The 22,897-nt window shown below is 38.3% G+C and overlaps 1 protein-coding gene across 1 annotated transcript; it reads right to left on the bottom strand.

Moving 5' to 3' along the window:
* Positions 1-2,238: 2,238 nt before the first annotated feature.
* NDUFA9 (NADH:ubiquinone oxidoreductase subunit A9) lies at positions 2,239-21,266 on the bottom strand. Its single transcript, XM_040575826.1, has 11 exons — positions 21,126-21,266; positions 17,043-17,213; positions 16,156-16,253; positions 15,873-15,964; positions 12,718-12,859; positions 11,571-11,673; positions 10,969-11,036; positions 10,751-10,827; positions 6,707-6,802; positions 4,662-4,728; positions 2,239-2,507 (listed from the first exon to the last, which is right to left on the bottom strand). Exons 1-11 carry the CDS (start codon positions 21,181-21,183, stop codon positions 2,337-2,339), a joined length of 1,143 nt encoding a protein of 380 aa, XP_040431760.1. The 5' UTR covers positions 21,184-21,266; the 3' UTR covers positions 2,239-2,336.
* Positions 21,267-22,897: the final 1,631 nt, after the last annotated feature.

The following is a 22,897-nucleotide window of genomic DNA, read 5'->3' as shown; positions in this document are numbered from 1 at the left end:
AAGAACCTAAGATGTGCCTTCTCCATTTTTCACAGGAACCTTCTTATTCAACTTCCATTGAAATCAATGAAAGCTACCTACCACCGAAGTATTATGTAGGATATGACCTATTCTGAGGAAGACTAGAAAAAAACAAAACAATACTTCTATGTTTATTCTGCAATCACCCCCTTCTCATATAGGTTCACTACAAAGAAAAAAAAAATTCTTCAAAGACTTAGCCAATCAAAGAAACACCATAAAAAGAATTGAGATTTTCTAACCCCCAGTGCTTGTATATCAAAGCAAGGGCACAGCTTAGAACAGAGCCCCAGTTTCAGATCCCCATCAAGGGCACTAGTCATATTCTAGCAAAAACATAAGAAGCAGCAAATGCTAATGATTCCGTCTTTAAAAGGTACTTCAATGGTGCTGCACTATATTCCTTGGCAAGAAACGTTACTCTAGATTCAAGTGACAGCCAAAAAGCTATACCGAGACTGCGAAAAAATTGACCATATTAAAAATTATTGAAGGAGTGGAAGTAATGGAAGAGAGACACACTGCATAATGCAAAGCATGGAAGAGATTAATCCAATTAAATTTACAGGTGTGGCTTGCTCACACAGCTTGAGACCATAGGTATGAGGCCACCTAGGGGCATTCATTCACAACAAAAGAGGTACATAGCTAACTGAAGTCAACAACTGGGAACTACTGGAAGCTCCTATCTAGTTTTTCTTTGTAAATGAAAGAAAATAATAGTGACTGAGGCTGCAGTATCAGACTCTCAGAAATGAAAAATGTCAGAATTCAGCCTTCATACACTAGCTTACTTTGTTCCCCTTCCACGTTGTGTTCTGATCTGTGTTACCGTGTTTTTTTTTCAGTTTTTATTTGTTGTTGCTGTTTTTAATACATTCAGGAACCGTGTGTCCTACAGAAACTTGCAGCAGCAACAGCTGAGCACTACTATGATGCTCCTCTTCTCTGGTATTCTTACCTGATGTGGAATAGGCTGCTTAAAGCAAACTTTCCAGGGACCAGGTGCATGTTCTCTATTTAATGTGTATCTGAATTAAGATCCTGTAGGAGTGGTCTTTGGTGCAACTGAAGCCACTGGAAAAGCTGTACTTAAAATGCTTACTGTAATGTTGTTGATTTTTTTCCCCCATTCTCAGAACTGGCATCTATCATTACAGCAGTACCTTTGAGAACTTTTTATGCCTGTTTGCCATCTGAAAATGGAAACTGCTCATTATCTGTGCAAGACTATCATGATAATTGCATATCTCTGTCTGTACTCTACATGGCTCCTGTGAAACAGCTCTGAAATACTAGTTTTCCCAGCAGGATGTGAATAACATGCATAAATCAAGCATAAGCCATACATATTAAATGAGCACAAACAAGGCTATTTATTTAAAGCTAGGGTCTTACGGAAAAAAAAGGATTTACTCAAGTAAATAAAAATAATATAAGGATCAAATTATTAACAAGATGCATTTCCAGTTTGTCTATCTTTTGAATGTTTGAATTGGCAGGCTTATTTTCAAGTGAATGAATTTACGTTATCAAAAGAAAAGTAAACTATGCATGACAGCCAAATCAAACACGTGGTAGGCAGAATCAGTAAATCTTATTATTACAAGAATCTAACTCTTCCTAGCAACATAAACATTAGCAGCAGTAGGTTTCTGTGGAAGAGCAAAATGCAGCAGCTGTTGAAATTAAAGAAACACTTTGTCCAGGAGTTTCACAGTACTTCAGCAACAACACAAACACCAAGATTCTGATCTTTGGGTCCAGCAATCATCATGAGTTAAGAGACTTTTTTAATGCTTTTCCTAACCTTGACCTTTTTGTTCTTTTCAATTTGTCCATTCTTCTTCCTACTCTTCTTTTTTGTAACCTATTCAGTCCCAATCTCCACTTCAAATTTCTCCTCCACCATCAGGCTTCTACCTTTGACACTGTGATTATTTGTCCCAGTTCCTTCTCTCCTATTGTCACATCCAACAAAGGCAAATAGTAGGAAGCAAGCTTTGAGGTGAAAATACAAGGTGCTCTGTCACTTGTTTTATCCCCATTCTCAATCCCACTCAATTTCCCCACCAATTTCAACTTATCCCAGCTAAAATACTTCAATGCTCACCAACTAAGGAACAATACACAAATTTGCTATCATGACCTTTTAAAGAGAAGAATTGTTACAGTCTTCCATAATTAAAAAGAAAACACTGGCAAAATACAGCTTACGATTAACATATTTTACTCGGTATGTACACATTTCTCCAAACAAATTAGGTCATACAAAGACAGTTTAGGAAGTGTTAAGTAACCACCTAAGCAACTGTTTACATGTTGTACGTCTTTGCTGGTTTTGCCTCCTCCAGCTCAGCATCCAACCAGCGGTATCTGCGGTGACGGCGCAGAACTTCAATTGCTTTTTGTTCTAGAGGTGTTGGTTGAATACCCAGGTCTTCCAAACCAGGAAGGTCAGGAAACGTCATGTCTGTTATGTGAAACTTTAAGAAGAAAGGAAAAGGGAAAAAAAAAAGAGGGGGAATTAACAGAATGAACAGCATTAACACCCAATGCAATTTTTAACATGCAAAAGAGAAGTATTGTGTATTCACACCTGAGGTTACCTTTTTTTCTTTCCTAAACACATACTAGCATAAATCTCTAGTACTAGAAACATTTTAATATGTCTCAAAACAATTTTCTACACATGACAGCTCTTCAGAGATTCAACTGCAGTTTTGAAGCTGTTGATAAAAGCCTATTTCCCCTAAGAAAGAAGACTTCATTACAATACATTCCCACATTTTGTAGTAGATCTGAAGAACTATTTAAAGAAACGTGGACTCAGCCACCTATGTGTCAGTCCCTGCTCACCAACTGTAATTTTGGCACAATTTTTCTCTCGGGGGGATGAAAAGACTCAACATGGCCCTACAAAACTATGGCCTAATCATACAATGTATTAAGTACCCACTGTACTTAGCTAGGAGATACAGATGCTCTGCACCGCTGGCAAAAAAAAAAAACAAAAACAAATCCTTCAGACTTCAGATTTAGATTCAGGAATAAATAACTGAGATATGCAGAAACGTTTTTCATTCTCTCTCCATCACGTCTGCATACCAGTAAGATTACTCAATTGAAACCATGAAATTAGGCTAAACTTGTATGTAAAGGTATATTTGAACTGCAAGTATACATCCTGCTTTGTCAAGAAAACGCATGTTGAATTATTGTCTTTAGTATCTGCTTTTCTCTGCTTATGGTTAGAACAGGGTCCTATATAGGACAATTATTTAATTCTATTAACTTACTTTCAACACAAATGACCTGTACCTTAGAAAAGTGGGATTTCTCTTACAGTGCTATTTCTTAAAAGGTCTAAGTCAATCATCTAATTTTGTGTACAGGTTGCTTACAGATGAAAAGCTGGAAAAGAGGGGAACAATCAGACACAGGAGACACAGAGAAACTTTTATACTACCCATACTACGGCTGAGTTGCAGTATTTTTAGTCAACTGGTACAGGCTTATTTCACAAAAATCTAAGTATGAACTATGAAGGCAGCTAGAATTAAAGTTTTCATGAGGTAGTATGTCCACCTCCTGGGTCAATATGGTCAATAGAACTACAGTGCCAACTCCCTCTAACATGGAGAATGTGTTAGTGGTTTGGAAAGCGGAAAAAAGCTCTTATCTATACCATGAATAAACTTAATTCCTCTATTATATATATTGTCCACGTTTTTTCACAATTAATTTCCATCAGGAATAGAAAATTACTGTTCATTTTACAGATAGAGAAATGCAAACAGGAAAGTTAATTCCTGACAGCTATTCAATAAGCAGCTCTAAGGATAAGACCTAGCTCTCCCAGATTCTTGGTTGTCCCAGAATTTTAGAGACAGTGTACTATCAGGTCATAATAGGCTACTGTCAAGCTTTTTGTCCAACCTCCATTCACATACTCTGGGAATTAGGAATTTTAATACTCTGAGAACTTAAGAATGAACACAAAGTTTCAACACCTCCGCTAGAAATGCATTCAAATATTAAGCAAGAATTTTGTCTGTATTCAGTGTAGTTCAACTTGAGTTTTTAAAAAATGACACTGTCTGGGTGGTATAAGTGATTTTAATGCAGCTATAGGAACATAAACTCACTAGTTACCTAATTTTTAATAGTGTTTGCTGGGCAAAGAAGAGGGGAGGTAATGCATGCAGCCCTGATCACTTAACACATATGAATGTTGGGCACTCACCTGTCACCACATTACCATGTTACTACTACTAATTATATAACCCTTTGCCAATTGTTTCGACCACTTTCTTAAACCTATTTAAAGAAAAATGTTAACTATTCTTCCTCCACCAATACTAGCAGAAAAACTACATCCTAATGATACCTTTAAAAAAATCCAGTTAGTCTCTCTATATCTCTTACTAGCCTTTGTAAGACTGCAAGTGTTAAATTGTTGTACACCGTTCAAAGTCTGAAGTTAATTCTTCATAATCAAACTCTAGCTAGTGAACTGACTGAAATACTGTACCACATGATGTACACACATTTCAGCACTCCTTGAACGTAGAACTACAAGTGGAAGTTACAAATACAAACCTTCCCCAAGAAAAATTTGAAAGTTGTCCTTCACTTACCCGGTCTACTTTGTCTCGCGTTAACCATGGTTCAAATGGACTGATCTCAAAGAATCTTGCAACTAAACTGTAATCAGAAAGTGTTGCAAAATTATAGTCATTATGCAGATACACAGAAAAAAACAAGAACTAGGATGAATATTACACACTTTATAGTGTGTTCTGCTTATGCAAAGCTACAAAATCATTAACGCAATGAACATGCCAGCAAACAATTTCTTAGCTGTGTTTCTGGTAACTTTAACTGTTTACTACTGAATTATTCAACCTCCTACTTTTCTACTTCATAAAGGGATGGAAGAGTAGATATCTAGAAGTAAAACTGAGTGCTGTTAGTAGGTGGAGAAAGTAAACACATCTAATTCGCTACACACCAGAGGGTTCAGTCCTTCCCCTGCCTTTCCTCCAAACTCTTTTCTCTAATAGCTTAGACAGTAATCCAATTAGTCACAAACTTTGATTCAATGCCTCCATGGGAAAACATGCTTGCTGACAACTAAATGATTTAACAGCCATATAAACAAGATGATGGAATCTGGAACAATCTACATCTATAAAAAGGATGAGTATTAGTGTATTTGCAGTTTCCAGAAATCAAATTTCCCTTGAAAGCAAATGAATCTGGCAGAGGAAAGAATAATACTACAGTTCTTGCTCGGTGATTCAGGAGCAACGGTATTCCAAGGTAGAACCTCTTACTGAAACACTCAGGTGGCAGACTAGGACAGTATAAAGTTACTACACAAACAGAACTAGGCTTATCTGCCTTACAGACATGCTCTTTTCTCAAAAATATGAAATACCACTTAGTTTAGCCCATAAAGAAAAATATATAACATGGACTGCAGCTAATATGAGCTAATAAGAATAATACACACCCATGCAGTTACTTTTTAACAAGCTTCTCTATGTCATCTAAGCGGTGTTAACTAGAGGACTCTACAGCCAATTCAGAAACAGATGTAACAGTTGAAGATGTTGTTCTAGAATTATTCATCATCTGCTACATGAACCTAATAGTTCATTAGTAGATTGATAAAAGGGTTCTAGACTGGTCACTTCTTTTTCGCTATTTAGCTTGTATTGCACTAAAATGGAGGAGGATCAGCACCCCAACACTGACACATCTACCAAGCAGAGGACTATATTCTCAAATGAAATTTCCTGTTTCAGGTAGCTCTTCAAAAGGATGCCCAATTATACATTAATTATACCTAAACTTTTTCATGCACTATTACTCTGTAGTTATGATTCTGTAGATCAGCTTCTCTCCTGAGTGCTCTAAAGGGACAAAACATACAGCTACACAGGTTGTTCAGTGCATGCAAGCAGAACCTTTACAACTCATCCACTGTGGTCAACTGAAGTGATGCTACAGCTTTTTTTTTTTTTTTTTTTTTTTTACTATTTTCCTATTTATTACTATCTTCTAAAAGATGCTACTTTCCTCACATTGCAAAAAAAAAAAGCGTGCTTAAATGCACTGCTTAAATTACCAGGCCAACAACTCAACACAAACTTACCTCCATCACTAGTTGAAATGAATACCCAGGGCTGAACTAGGAAGTCAAGTCAATACCCATAGACACCCACATCTCAACTCTATTTCCAGTGTGGCAGTGCTCAACAGACTGGAAGGACAGCTGACAGTAGCTGCTGCACAAAACATCTGTCAGGGCCTATGGTCAGCAGCATACACAGTTTTTACCTGTGGTACTACTAAAAGTTCGTTCAATTTGCTACTGTTTCCACTTTGGACCTTTTAGTAATTCTTGGCTCAAAAGAAGCAAGGCCATTCAATAACTCTGGAATAAGTAGTTAAGTTTACTACAATTCCACTTTTTATTCAGTAGTTTATCAAGGGCAGGCCTGTGCCTGAGCAGAAGACTCAAAATTAACAAATGTGTACTTGGGGAAAGCCAGTTTCTACAATCCTACAACATTAAATAGCAATTAACAGTACTAATAGTAAATGACCAACGCAATAGTTATTTACACTTCTATGCTGCTTGAAAAGTTCTTAGTTAAGGAAGGGTTCCACTTACTGATACAAAGGACGTGGAAGCGGATATGGAAAAAAGGTTCGAAAGGAAACTGCATATGCATATTCTACCAGGTCATGAAGAAGGTAGCGATTAGGTCTGAAAGAAAAAGCAATAAACATTATAGTTAAATTAGGTGTACTTAAACGTTTGCAGTAAGAGAAAAATTAGAAAGACACACACACCAAGCCTACCAAGGGCCTATATTCTTCAACGTAAATTATTTGTCAGGTTTGTCAAGTTGCCTCACAAGAAGTGAAAAAATTTTGGTTATTAAAATTCTATGCCGTTTGAAATAAGCGGATAAAGTTAGAAAAACTTATAATCAGATGTTAGTGATGGTAACAGTACACATCACGAATTACAAAATTGTTTTATCATAGTTTTGGGTGTTGGCAGCAGGGGGGATGCTGAAGTGGCCTCTGTGGAAAGAGTTCAGGCGTTGCCCCATGCCCAGACACTCATCTCTGACCGACAGACCCACTGTCGGTCACAGATAAGCCCATCAGCCAAGCTGGTGGTGCCTCTACGAAAACATATTAAAGAGGGACCTTGACAGACTTGAGAGATGGGCCTGTGTGAACCTCAAGAGATTCAACAAGGAACAAAGTCCTGCGCCTGGGTAAGGGCAGTCCCAAGCACAAACACAAGTTTGAGCAGTGAAGGGAAGAAGTGCGTCTGAAACAGCAGAGAGAACGCCAACGTCAGAGGTGGTGGCGGCTCTAAGCACTGGAGCAGAGATTCTTCTACAGCCCATGGGGAAGACCATCATGAAGGAGGAGAAAAATATGAAGATGAAGGAATGGCAGAAAGGAGCTGCTACGGACTGACCCCATATGACATTCCTCAACTCTCTGCACCACTCAGGGAGATGCAATAGAAGAGTCAGGAGTGAAGCTGAGCCAGGGAAAAGGGTAGATGGGGAGAGGTGGTGTGGTTTCTTTTGTTTTTGTCTTTATTTCACAATGCCAAAATCTATTTTAATTGGCAATAAATTAATTTTCCCCAAGTAAAATCTGTTTTGCTTATGACAGTAACTGGGTAAGCTGTCTCCCTGTCTTTATCTCAACCCACAAGGTTTTTCATTTTATTTTCTCCCCTTGTCCTGTTGAGCAGGAGGAAGAGTAAGTGGCCAGGTGTACAGGTATCTGGTTGCAGGACTAGGCTAGCCCACCACAATCATACTGAATAAAATGTATTCAGTGTGCTTCTAAATCACGCTCTTAATGCACCTCCTCCAAAGACTCAAATTCTGATTACAATACACTAAGCACTGGGATAGGACTGAATCTGTAGAAGCCCAGGTAACACTTTGTAATACAAGAAAGCCAAAAAGCTAGAAAGCAAATACTAAAATTAATAAAGGTTTCTTCGGTAGCAAATGGTTGCAAGGAAACTAATTCACTTGCCTTTGAGAGACTAAGAACATGCTGTTCTCTTCGAGAGCAAGAGGAAGAAACCAAGGTAAATTCCCCAAAAGAATGCATTCACCCTCTCAAAATGGAGGGATGGAAGCAGTCAGGCTCTTGTACACCTGCAGCCGTTTAAGAGAAACATACCACTGGGAGTTCCTATTCTTTTCTTGTTCAGACTTCACACCTTGGCATTTAAATACTCCATTTTTCTAGATGTCTTGGACTGAAACAATTATCTACCTTGGCTTTCACAGCAACTTGCTGGTATTCTAAAACATTTTGAAAAATCTTCGCGACTACACACTAGAGCACACTACTAAGCTCTGATGTGTCATTTTGTGTTTCAGCCTTCAAAATCATATGCTGCAGATCATGATTCAAAGAAACAATGAACAAACTAAAGCGTGAGTCTCCTAATGTTTTGTTGTATTTTTCAGATAAGGCAGAGACCTCAGTGAAATGACAACTATCTTGAGACTGACTCCTTCACAGGTAGAATCATCCTAAAAATAAGACTCTGTAGCTTTTCATCTGACAATGAATTACTGCTGGAATCTAAAATCCCACATAAATGAAGAGTAAGTAATAAGAGTAAGACTACGTAAAACTCCAGAAACCCTTGGCTATGATACAAAAAAAGATCAATTTCACTTTGATAAACCAAATATCTCAAAGATATCAATGTTTGAGGTTGTATGAATGGAAACTGAGCCTTCAATAGCTCAGGCTCAATAGCCTGCAATGTTCTTTGGAGAGAACAGAAATGCAAATAAGCAAACAAAATTTATTGTTAGATGTTAGAAAAGAGAAAAATGCTAAATTACTACTACTATATTTTCTAAAGGCAAATTAGGGCAAAACAATCTAATGGATATACTTTAAAGGTAGGTCAGCATATTTGGGAGAATTCAAATGAATTCAACACTCCGAACTCCTTGTTGACTTCATCCAGGTGGCTAAATTATATAGCCTGATAAAGATCTGGATTTATGAAGTTACACAGAAGGAGTACCAGACACCAAGTTTTTTGCCTTTATACTTAAACATCCTAATACCTATCCAAAGCTAGTAAAATAAGACAAATTTACTTCGATCTTGACTGTTAAAATCCACAGATATATGTAAGGTAGCTCTATATAATAAAATGTGAAAACAAAGACCAATACTTTTGTTCCTTTATAAATTACCAAACATTAACAATGCAACTTTACCAAGAAAAAAAAGTTACATACAAGTGTCATTACACCAACCACAAAACCAGCAGACAGCAAGCTGTTAGCATCCAAGACAGAAGATTGAATAAATGGATGAAGCAAAACCAAAGACATCAGAGAAGAACGGAACAGAGAAAAAACATACAAAATCTTCAGTTGTTCAGGAGTAGCAATGCTACCACCAGCTGCCATAGTTGAAACTCTATCCCACCATATAGTAGGAGAGGGAAAAGCATTCTTTTACAAAATTAATATTTTAAACTCAAACTGTTAACTCCCTTTAAAAAGAAAAAAAGGAAGAAAAAGTGCTTCACACAGCTTTAGTCAAGGGTTATGTGGCAGAGTTCCTTTGGTTTTCCAACACTGACTTGAGTCTTCAGTTTAGACTATCACTTATTCAAAAGCTTTTCAGTCATTGTTAGGTGCCTGAAACTCTGTATTCCTTGCAGCAACAGCCTGGCATCCTTGGTTGAATTCCTGCCTCTGAAACCTAGGTGTTGAACTCCTGGCCTTCTCCAAATTGCCAAAAAATGAGACTTTGAAACTGCAGCAATACAAAGTTTAGCCAACTGCCCTTGCATTTGGTTGCAAATATTGTTCTATTTAGTATGCAGTTCTCAGTTTCTCCTGCCATTGGAGTAGTTACTTCTGCTGAGACAGGGGTGAAGGTAAAAATTATTTTGCTAGTTTTTAAACAGAAGTTCTTCAGCCTGATTAAAAAAAAAAAGCTGCTGCCTTTTCAAGAACATCACCATACTGCACACCTAACCTGGCTACTAGAACAGCATCTTCCTCAATAGCTCAGTTACATCACAAGAGTGAAAGATAAACCAGTAATAATCTCTGCTCTACAGTGACAGCTTGTTATTCTTGTAACAGCATCACAAAATGAATATGGAAAGAACAATAAAGTCTCAGACATGCCTTCTGCAAAATCCAGTACATTTTCAGGAATAACCGTGTAACTGATTTCAGTGCCACATACTGAAACATGGACCCATTACCTTGGCATTTAGCAGGTCATCTTTCCTTATTGCTAATGACCTATTCTGACTTGGAGCTTTTGTAAATAAATATTCCAAGGGATCCACTGGCTTTATCCATTCTTATTCAAGGTGATTTCCACATAGTTTTAGCAGCATTTTCTCTAAAGCTGTTTTGTCTGGTGTATTTTAAAAAGACTGGGTTATTTTTTTTGTGTGCACATACATAACATTAAATGCAATGGGGCCCACACTAGGATTTTCAGAGTACTCACAACAACAGCTTGAGTCATTTTTCCTCCCAAAAAGGAGGTGGAATTTATTGCAGCTCAAACTGTGTGCATGGATGGAGAAATTAAATGTACTGTGCAGCATGCCAAAAAATGACACCAAAAAGAAGTACTTCAGATAATTAGAATCAGAAAAGTAACCTACCCAGCCAATGCGTATGTTTTTCCTTTAGCATCAGGATCCTTAATTGCATTAATAATTGCCTTTGCTACATCAACCACCTGTGAGAAACAATAACAGATAATTATAAACAGAAAACATGAATGCACGCACACTCTCTTCTTCAAGAGTGATTTATGGGGAGAAAGGAAAATAAAAAAAGACGCAGGATTTGGGATTGTCTTGCTTTTAGGAAAACTTACATACACTGGTTGCTTTGCTGTTTTTTTGCCCATTGAAATAAGAGGCACACCACCAAACCAGCGCATGTCTGATGGAGAGAAACAAACATAACTTGAGAACAAAATCTGTGAATCCTTTCAGCAGGCAAATAACCAATACATGTTGCACAACACTGAGTGTGGATCTCTTCTGAAAAAAAAACTGATTAAAAAATTGCAAATAATTACCACCCACATTCAATTTTCTTATCAGCAACCATGGGAAGGCTATGCTTGCCGTTCACCTAAAGTGGTTCAGAGATACCTCAACTTTGCAAGCCAGAAATAGCTTCTACTCTCTGCTGTCTAGATTCTCAGAACAATCTAAATAAAGAAAGTATTAGAATATAAAATCAAACAGTGAAGTCTAATTAGATTGAGGAAGAATTCAGGATCTACCATTTCACCACAAGATGAAAAATTATTCTTCTTCTGTTACGCATCTTCAGTAAAGTAAAATACAGTACATTTCTGATTAAAAAAAATCAACTCTCCACTTCTCAAAAGTAAAATGCATTTTCCCTCTGTTCTCTACAAATATGTATACATACCGGACATGGTTTTATTATTTCAAGAATACATACTCGCATAATGGTTGAGAAATCGGTCCTCCCTCCCAAACATCTCAGCAGGCTTCATAATTATAGCATCTGGAAATTCTTCCCTCACTGCTTTCTCTCCAACAGCCTGTCATTCAATTAAAGTGATCATATGAATTAGATCCATTCCAGATAGACCAAAAGATAATACCTTTTCAGAACTTAGGGCATCCTGACTATAGCACTCAAGAACTTAGCAGCAGCAGTACAAAATTATTTGTATCTGAGCCATTTGATTTTTGAGATGCTAAGTTAAGCTCTCAAAGACTGTCCCAAAAGTCCCATAAAAATGTAGATAACTTATTCCACTTGAGATACAACAGTCTCATTAGTGAAGGAATGCACATTAAAAGTGATGAATTTCAAAAAAAAAAGAAACCTAATCTAAGTACTTCTCTATCTTATGTCAGAATAGAGATTGAAAACAAAAAAAAACAACATAACGCTTAAATAACCCCTACTGTATTATTAAAACACTCCAAGAATTGCTTAAGTATAGTGAAAAAACTTCAGAAGCAGCTGTTTTCGACATGGGACTGGTGAATACAATAAGGCCTATCTATATCCTATAGACTCATTACACACTGAGAGCTACCAAATTTTAACTGTGTTTAAAAAAAAATCTATTATAAGCAAGGCAACAGAGTCCAGTAGGCAGGACAAAACAAAAGGATATCAAAAACAGTTTTTTGTAGTAGTAGTAGTAGAATTATTATCTGTTCTTGTACAAGGGTCTGTAATTCTGATTTTTTGTTTTTGCAGAATTCATTTTGGCATAATCTACTTACTTGCATTTGCTAGGTCAGCCTTAGATGTAAAGCATGATATCAGATCCCAAACCACCACCAAACTCCTTCCTAACAACAATAATTGTAGATGCAAAGATACCCAAAGACAGAAGAGAGGAGTATTTTTCAGGAACACAAGATCTATTTCCCTTCAACGTACATGAAAAACTTAGGAGGATTTCTAGCCCCAATAAGCACAGTAACATAAAAATTCCTCAGATGAAGACAAAATTCCATAGAAGAGTGATTTCCTACAGTGATTTCCTTCAAACAGACTCAGTTGGAAAAAAAAGAGACAAAAAGTAGGCTTTCTGCAAATATATTCAAAATTATTCTAGACTTACTTTATTCCTCAGGTATTTGGAAGGACTCTTCATGCTAGCATTCAGGTGAGAGATATGAACGAGTGTTTCCACGCCAGCTTCCCTAGTTATTTGGGCAATACTTTTGGGAATATTTACAAATTCATCTTCAAAACTGAAGTTTCTAAAACAAGCCAAAAACAAATTTTAATTTGAGTGACCAATAGTGGTTGCCTACCAACCAATAGCAATCATTACATATTACTTGAATATATTTCAAAAATCTATCATCATTATCATCATCATCATCTATCATCAAAAATCTATCTCATTAGAAAGTTTAAGTTTGTGAGATATTCTTTTCATAATAAGAACAAGTGAAATGCAACAGTGAGCTTCAATTACAGCAATAATACTGCCTTCTTCACCTGGTAAGATCAAATCAGTACGAAAAATTCTCTTGCCCACTCATCTGTGACAAGTAGAAAACCCTTCCCAAGACAAAACAGGTTTGGGGATTTTTTTTTTTGTTTGAAAAAAAAAAAGTGTTTTGTTTGAAAAAAAAGTGCTGCGTTTCAAAATCTGAGCAAAACTGTCTTTTTACAACACCTGTTCAAAATCTGACTTGATTTGGTGCGCTCAATTACATTAAAAAGGAACACAAAAATTCTGAGTAGCCTAAGTTAGGACAGATGCTAGGCATTGGGAAAGTGGGCAAAAACAGACCAAAGAACTCATGGGTGCTTATGCAAATGGAAAATTTTACATTGACAGAACAGTTACAACTATTCCATAGCAGCTGTAAGGGGACTTCAAGAGGAAGAGCGCAGAAAGAAAAAAAAATGCTCTACTCACTTCATAGCATTCAAGGGGCCTAAGTTAGCGGGGTTCAGCTGTAATCTAGTTTGGCATCTGATCAAGAACAATACAGAAGCTCAGTCTCCAAGCAGAACTGACACTATAGCCTGGCAACAATCCCAAAACTCCTTCCAATTATTCCAAGACTGCAAGAAAGAGAACTGGCTTCTCATGTCTTTATATTGTCCTTGCAAGCACCCCACTCCATCTTTTCTATTTGATTCTGAGTAACATACACTTTTGTTACTCAGAATGCGTCTCCCAAATGCCTCTCCCTCTATCCTTATCTATTCTCACAGCTCTTCAGATCCCACTGGAGTCTAAAGAAAGCCTTAAAAATAAAAAGTTATTTTTGACCCTTCAATAGCTAATCTGATCCTGGGAACCATTACTCCTGTTCTACTCACCAAAATAGATTTTAGAAACACACAAGAATGACCAACATCCCTCCCGTAACTATGGAGTTTTCAAACAACATAGTATACACAGATCATACTGTATACTAATACAAGGCAAGGAGAAAAGTATTTAATGGCAGGCTTTACTTCTCCCTCCTCCCTTCCCACCCCAATCTGCACTTCTAATCTTAATCTTCTTTTTTTCCTGCTTATGTTTCTCACAGACTTTGGGATGATTACAATGGTTAGTGTGACCTCATGTTTAACAGGCCACAGAATTTTATCACTGGGTTCCAGCACCACCATTGATATCAACATACTAGATAAAAAACACCTAAGGACTTCTGAGCAACACAGTAGCAAATTTTGGAACACTCAGAAGTCTTTAGGGTATACTAAGACTCCTCTGCTTTTGACACTGCTGAAACTGACCAGAGCGACAAGATTCTTTTATTTGGTTTTGATTGTTTTTTTCAAACTAGAATGAAACTATTTGTTGTTGTTTCGCTTACTTTCACTAAAAAGGAACTCCCTTACACATACATCCCTTACACTTTTTATATGAGTCCAGAAATGTTAAGGGAGAAAGAACACATCTGAATGATAAATGGAGATTACATTGTCCTTTGGCCAACTGTACATATTATATTCATAATGTACACATTATGAAGAAATTGTTTCTGTTCTAACAGCAATAAGAGTTTCAACTTTCATGTTCATAGCTTAGTAACAACACGTAATAGTCTTGACAGGTTGTTTTTGTATGCTTTTACCTATACCCCAAAATCTGAAGAAGACAGAAAAAGAACCAAAAACCTTGTCAGATGCACAGAGTTAAGTTAGTTTAGATGTTTTTCCCCAACTAAACCATGTTATAGACTCCAAGAGTGGGATAAGGAGCTAAGTGACTATCAGGAAAAAAAAAAGAAAAAAAGCACCTCTAAGAGTTTGAATGCTAAATCAAAGAGTCTCCCAGAAGTTATGTATAATACTTGACCAGACAAGAAACAGCTGAAATAGGTGCTTGCCAAGAGACACACTATTTTAGGAAAAGTAATTGTAGAACTTAGGGCAACACCAACAAGTGTTAACTATTAACCAAAAATAGTGCAACAGAAGCATTAGGCTTTTAAGTATAGGTGAAACCAAGATCTACATTTGATTCTGTCTGCCATGATAGCAAGATTATGTAAAAAGGCAAACCACATAGTTAATGAGTTTTTGTCTGGCAGTTCTGCAGTAGGCTTTAAATAAAGTTGGAAAATTGCACACACACACAAAAAAAAAAGAACCACCACCAAAACACAGAAACAGGCTATTATGTGCATTTTTAACCTGAAGTATGTGAGATTTTTTTTAAAATGGATTTCAAGAAGGAGCTACTTAAAAAATTATTACCAAAAATGCTTACATAGCTAAAAGCATCTGTGCCAAACTGTCAAAGAATTGTTATTAATCATAATAGGGACTCTCCATAGCTATTCCTGTTCATTAACATTTACCAGAGAATAGAAAAACCTTGATCATAGCTTATTATAGTAGGCTACAATCCACTATTACCACAAAGTGGCAGGATGAAAGCCCACTTCTTTAACAAAGTAATTGAGTCCACAGAAACTGGAAAGCCTCCACAAGATACAGAAAAGGGACCCACCAAACATCAGTAAGGTGTACAAAAGCAGTAGATTTAACTCTCAAACAGAACAAGAACTGTACACTAGAAAATTACAGAAATAATTTACTTCTCAAGAGCAGATCATAACCACGTTTTAAAACATTAAATATTTAAAGTGGAAGAACGTTTATATGCAGGATTTCAGTTTTGCCTTTTCATAGAAGGCAAAAATAACGCGTCACTGCATACTGTACGTGTGCTGTAAAAAGTGGCTGCAATATCCAATACCTGTTGCAAATCTATGCATATAGGGGAAAAAAATTTACTTTGTTTCCCATTCTTTTCCAACAAGATTAATGACCACATTGCTGTGTTCCACGGCTCTTCGGATAGAGTCTTTGTCCTTACAGTCCCACTCCTGTAACCAGAGCATCAAATGGGAAAGAGATGAGATAATGTGTAAAAAGGCATAATCAAAGAAAGCTCTTTCACATCATTTCCATTTACAGGCTAAACAATAGCAGGAGTTCTGACTTTGAGAATGATTAACAGACTTCCTTGTATAGCAATGGTATTATATTTGATCTGAAGCCAAAGTAAAAGACTTACTAAGAAGAGAAGTTGTCCCAGGTCACCCATTGGTCGCAGATACATGAGGTCATACTGATCACAGCGATAGGGTATGATTACTTGAGATCCAATGCGACCTAAGCATTCAAAAAAATTTCATTTATTTTAAACTACTACATACCTAAGTAGATGAACTTCTGAACGTACAGATTTTTTTTCTTTGTCCCTGGCATTAAAGAACAACACAGACACATACCTATCTCAAATATTATCTGCAAAGCTGAAAGTAGCAAAGAAACAAGTTATTGAACTTAAAACATCATTTTGATTCTTAAGCAGGTAGATACTTGAATACTTGAGTGAACTAATAATCTAGAAAGACAGAAAACAAAAAACAGTGCATGCTATAAACGCAGTACAATACGTAAAAATGTGTCACATCTAAGGATATTTGCATTTTTAGAAGGTGGATGGAGAGAAGGAAAAACGAAGCGCAAGAGTTATTTTCTAAAACTCAAAATCAAAAGGACAACTCTAAAGAACTCCAATCAAACTTCTGCAAGCTCTTTACTATGATGTGCTAACAATGCCAAAATCAGAAGAATCAAATACATGCTGTACGTCTTCTCAGAGCTGTATTCTACAGACTGGAAAAACATCATGTGAATGAGAATGACTGGTCTTAATGATTATAACAATCTTCAAATGCTTCTATATTTTCTAGATTAAAACTGTTTTTACTAATTGCTGCATCTTGGCACTTTACTAAACCAAATACTATGAAGAAATGATGCAAAACACTTTTGCACTGCTGCATTTTTAAGATCCAAAATGCTAAAGACTTCCAGATTAATCTGTAACCTAATGAAAAAACGGAGCTTGGTTAAGCACTTAAACTTTTAATTAGCATTCCTGGAGAACATTACCTAAACGATTGACAACATAGCGTCCTAGGAAACCTGTAGCCCCAAAGACAGTGGCCACAATGCCACTAACAGAGGATCGTCCACTTCTTCCATGAGGGATCACTGCATGATGAACGTGGCGGTGCTGCTGCAACACAGATGGAGCTGCAGCTAAGGCAGAAATCCCAGCGCCTGCAATACAAAATGGGAGAGAGCATGTGATACAAGCTAAAATTTATCAGTGTCAAACCACAGTTAAAAATACTTTTTCTTGTTACAGACCTATTTTGTTTAGTTTCTTTAGTTTTTTTAGTTTTTGGTTGTTTTTCTTCCTCCTTCCCTGTTAGAAAGGTTTTCCATGCCAGGATATTTCAGAGACATCTGGATAGGTCAGAGGACAAGGAGCATGAGGGAGGTGTGGGTAAAAATTGAAGTCCAAACTAAGACACAGAAGCAGCAGACTAAGGCTATCGGTTCCTAAACAGCAAGTAAACCTTAACTGGCTAGCACTAGTATTTGATGTATGAGGTGAGACACAGACGTTAAGCAAATAAAAACTACTTGCTACAGGCAGGTCCCTTCTGAGTACATCCACATCCTGCTCCTAGACCTGAGATCTGTGAGACAGAGACATCAAGCTCATTCTAGATGTGCTTAAACCAGACTTTTTACCTCAGTCTAAATACAGCAGACTCAAATGTTGGAGGAGGCAGCAGTCCTCCTGTAACAGAGCTCTAGAGTGCAGGGAAATGAAGAGATGCAAAGAGCCAGCTCCATGATGCACAGGATATTGACTCAGAGCTGTTCCTTTCCTCAACGAGGTACAAAGAGTTGAAACCACAGAAACAGCAGACCTGTAGAATATTGATATAAATTGACAAGATACCTCGAAGAGGAAGTTTGGAGAGCACATGTTTATTCTCTTCAAACAGGTTAGGCAAAAGGAACAAGGAATCTACTCAAGAAATTTTTGAAATTGGAAGTGTGTGGTGCTACTACATGGCCCTGCTCATAAAAAGAAAGAAACAGATGAAATGTAGAGTATAAGAACACCACAGACATCCTGCTGTTAACAAGAGCAGACTGTAGCAGCTGTCAGTGAAAAAAACAGAAGAAGAACAATAACTGACCTTCCAACTTCTAATAAATCATGACCACAAGCATTTTATGGGTAAACAAGTTTCATCTTCCCCACACAAAACTAGGCAAAAAGAACTACAGTGAAAACAGGAAGACTAGTATTTGATAGCAGAATCAGATGATTAGGAGATTTTAAGAAATCCCACTTGTACACTGAAGGAGCTGATTTTAATCAGATATAGTTAGGTACTGCCAGTTGACACAGTGGCACTGATGCCATAGCCACAATGTTAAGAAGATAAAAACTACGAGGTATGCTTGCAGGTGAATTATATTTTATTAGGTCAGATGATAACATTCAAACCAGAAAATCCAGCAAGACTTCAGTGCTCAAGACCTGCAAAAAATCCAGCAAGACCTGTTCCCAAAAGTTTGTCTATCCTTCCTCTCTTCATACTGTACAAACTGGAAAAAAATAAGGATGCCACATCTCCAACTTTGTCCTGAAAGGCAGTTTGACACACGCTTTATTAAATAAAGCACAAACATTCATTTGGACTTATCAAATTAATCTAACGTGCTTATAAACTGTACTCCAACTGGCCAATAGAAACAGGACAAAATAATGTGTTACCTACATAAACTTCAAGTTTATGACTTTTCAAAAGCAACTCTCCTATGCAAAAAAGGCCCAATCTCAGGAACGCTTAAACAGCATGGTACCTGGCTCAAAGTAGCAGATATGCTACTGCATTTCAAGTTTTTAATGTGATGCAGTAGGTTCATATTAAACTTTGCAATACCTCAGATTGAATTCTAAGAAACATACCAATTCATCACTGCCATATTCTCCACTTATCTTCACTCTCTACTTTTTCTACTATACAGTTAATTCAACACTGTCCTCTAAAGTCTCTGTTCACTTCTGGAGAAGTACAGCGAAGGTGAAGGCAGTCATTTCAGTGAATTTCCACTACAGCATATCATAAACAAATTACCAAGCTGTCATTACTATGCTATCTGGCACAGAATACACAAATATGCAGCCTATATAGGTTCCTTGGTACATTAAGAAAAGCTGTATAAAATACTGTGTCACTAATTTTTAAGAGTGTTATGTTATGCGGTTATTCTGTTTTTTTCAATGATAACAGCAACAACTGAACTCTCAGCCTAAAAATTTACCCACATTTTTATGCTCAAAAATACGTGGGGAGAGGGCTTTTTATTTTTTTAATTTCTTTTAAACAATAACAAAGTAAATCTGTATATGTAAACAGGAGTGTGTATTGAATACTCTGTACAGAATAAAGCCTGTATGTAATGTAACAAGTGGCTGGAAAGTGGAGATCAGCTAAGCCCAGTACAAGTGCAAGTATAAAGGATAATACTGGGGCAGAAAGTTGGATAAACATGCTGCCTTCATTCTTGTAGTGTTCTAATAACCTTTTTTTTTAAATACTTACTTTTAGGAAAAGCAAACCTATAGAAAAAATGATTGGGTTCTTCAAAACCACATTCCTTTAATTCCAAAGAGCTGCATAGCACGCTGAGATGGTAAAATAGAAAGCTTGATGACCAACTTGTCCTTCTCAATACTCTGTTCACATACACTCCTCTTTCCAAAGGTTTGAGGAGAAAAAAAAAAAAGAACAATATCCTATTTACATAATTAACCAACACTGTTATGGTTCACTAGGAACATTTCAGTCCTTAAAACATAAAATGTAAACCCAACAGGATTCTAATCTACTGTTAGTACCTTTCGAACAAAATATTATTAAATAGTTCTACCTAAATAAAAAGGAAAAGAAAGATAACATGAAAAATTTCTGCATGTGCCTTCCAACATTTTCATGGGTTCTTTGCTGTTATTTCTGCAAAAACACTTGATGACGGGCTCTTCGTGATACTACCACTGTCACATTTGTAAATAATATCCCCTTATTGTCTTGTATTCTCCCACTTCTATACACACACCTGTTGGTACTTGCCTTACACTATAAACTCTTTAGCAGCGTACACCTTTTCCTGTTCCATAATTATTCAAGATCCATCACAATGTATCACCATCTATGGCCACATGCCCAGTTACTACTACATTACCAAAAAACAGTTTTAAGGATATCCATGAGACTCAAACAAAGCAAACTAGGGAGACCCTCACACTAGATTCACAACCAGTAAGGGACCTTCTGTATGGTGTGCAGCCCTGCCAAAATGCAACCCCTAGTAACCGAGGACAACATAACTTAAGAGACCCATACAGCTTTCATAACCCATGTTAATATTTCCAGACTAAGCAGCATTACTTAAAGCTTTTTGTCCTATGCTCATGTGTAACCCAGACTTGACAAAGAGTTCTTTCCCTAGATGGGCAGGATGCCATCTTCTTCACTAAGCAAAATCCATTTGGCACTGGAAGCTTGTTTTTACAATCTTTATCTGAAGCAGTTTGTGTACTGTTTTGAATTAAATAAATATCAACAGTAAACCACAACCATATTTCTCTTGAGAAGTCCCGCCGTTGCAATTAAAAGCATGTTAAACTCCTTCCGCACCTCTATCACCCACTGAATTGCCACCTCCCACTTTTCACAACAGAGGAGCACACGGTGAATCCATGTCACTAAATCGGTTCCATTTCGGTGCCAAAGGCCCGCATCTAAGTGTTAAATATAACCCGGGCACCTGCGATTGTTAGGTGACACAGAGTTACCTAACAAAACATAAACAGAACCCACACTATTAGCTTTCAGAGCAGCATTTCACCTGCTGAGGTGCTGGCAGCCCCAGCAAGAAGACAAAAAGGGGGGTGGGGGCCGAAACCCCCCCGTTTGTGCCACGAACGCCAGGTGCTGCCCGACGCCGCCCCGCTCCCTCAAGCGAGGGCCGCAGGAGGAGCAGGGCGGCGGCGCAGCGTTCAGACACCCCCAGCAGGCGGGGGAAGGAGCCGGCAGCCGGCCCCCGGGCCGGGCCGGGCCGGGCCGGGAGCAGGAGTGCCGGCAGCCCGGCCATACTCACCTGCCCTTGGCAGCCACAGGCCGCGGGGCGACCGAGGGCACAGCGCCGCCGCCGCCATCTTGCTGCTCAGCCCACAACCCCCCGCGGCCGACGGCGGGCGGGCAGGGCCAAGCGCCTCGTATTGGGAAGGGGGTGGGGGGGGGTGGGATGGCTGCGCGGGCGCGGTGCCCTGTGAGCATGCGCGCGGTCTGTCATGGAGGTGGGTCTGAGTGGCCGTCGGGGGGGGGAAATGAGCCAAGGCAACAGCTAAACCACAGGAACTTCGGTCGCCGCTGAGCTGGCCGGTTGAAAACATTCTCAGTAACAATTACTTACACCTTCAGTTACCTGGCCTCCTTATATTAGCCTTCAGTGGGGATTAAGCTATGACATGATTACAGTCAAACCACCCTACAGTTCCCAGCCCCTCCTCTCACCTCAGCGTTGCACTGAAATATTTTCCCCCTAAGCAAGTGCTGTTGTGAATCTTGCATCGTAGTCACACGCAGGGCACTCTAAATCTGCCACCTGACCTATTATAGCCTCGTTTTTCCCATGAACTCCCATTGCTTTTTAGTCTGCATGGAATACAAATGGCTGTTACTTTGTAAACTGGCTTACACGGCTGTAACTGCTGCTCCTACTCACTAAAGTGGTTTTAAAACATCAACAAAGTAAAAGGAAGAGTGGAGATTATTTCTGGCGATTTGATGCAGATTCCAAAATACTGACACAAACCCAAAGTAGCAGTTCTGCCAGAGATGGGTCGTAGCAAGTGATTGGGGCTTTGGGGCAAAAACCTGGATGCTCTGCACACACTGGCCATCTCCAGTGCTCAGCCACAGTGCACTTTTACGTGTAGCAGGTAGCCAGGTGCACACCAAACTGAATGCGCGCATCTTTTGCTGGTACCTGGGAATTACAGTGCAGGTCCCGACGGCCTCCTATCCCCAAACTATGCCCTCTTCCCCTTCATCATGCATGACAGTCTCACCACAGCTTTTCTGAGTGGCCCAGCCTGCCTCTTCTCCTTTGGGAAATCTCGTTTGTAGTGCTGTGGTACAGAAAAGCCTACTGTCAATCTGCAAATGCAGTGGCTGCCCATGGAAAGCAGTGGGAACTTACTTTCTGCATGTCACCCAGGCATGTTGTTCTTGACATAACTCAGAGCCTCTTGCTATGGAGACTTGACCCCTACTTGTTTTGTACAGTGACATAAATCACTTCCACAGAAAGTAATTTTATAACAAATTCAAAGATAGGACTAGAAAGAGAAGGATGAATTAAAGCTAAGGCAATGGAGTACAAATCAGGAGATGTCTTCCACTCCAGACTTACTACTGCCTTTGGCTCTGATGTTAGGAGAGATGAGATGAACCAGAGCTCTGTGGTTTCTACTCTCCATTTTTGAAGGAACATTTTCCTATCTTAGCAGTGCTATTGTAGGGATAAGATGTGCCGGTTGAGCAGAGATGCTCATGTGTTACAATGATGTAATCATAAAAAAAAAAAAAAGCACTAAGGTAATGGACACATCCTACTTGTTACATCTCCAATTACAAGTTAACTAGGTTAAATGTGCAATTTACAGAGAGCTGAATTTGATTTAATAAAAAATATGTGGAACATCATATTGCTGATTAAGGACTATCTTATTGTATTTGAATCCCAGGGAGGTTAGAGCCAAACATCTAAAAGTAGCCTCAGGGCTACTGATCGCCTAAAATATGTGAGGATTTATTCAGAGTCCCCTACTGAGTGTCTGGTGTCCCTCAGCTCTCCCACATCACCAA

The sequence above is a fragment of the Cygnus olor genome, chromosome 1 (genome assembly GCF_009769625.2).
Source record: "Cygnus olor isolate bCygOlo1 chromosome 1, bCygOlo1.pri.v2, whole genome shotgun sequence".
Taxonomy (NCBI): Eukaryota; Metazoa; Chordata; class Aves; order Anseriformes; family Anatidae; genus Cygnus; species Cygnus olor.
This window is presented reverse-complemented; position numbering and strand designations above follow the sequence as displayed.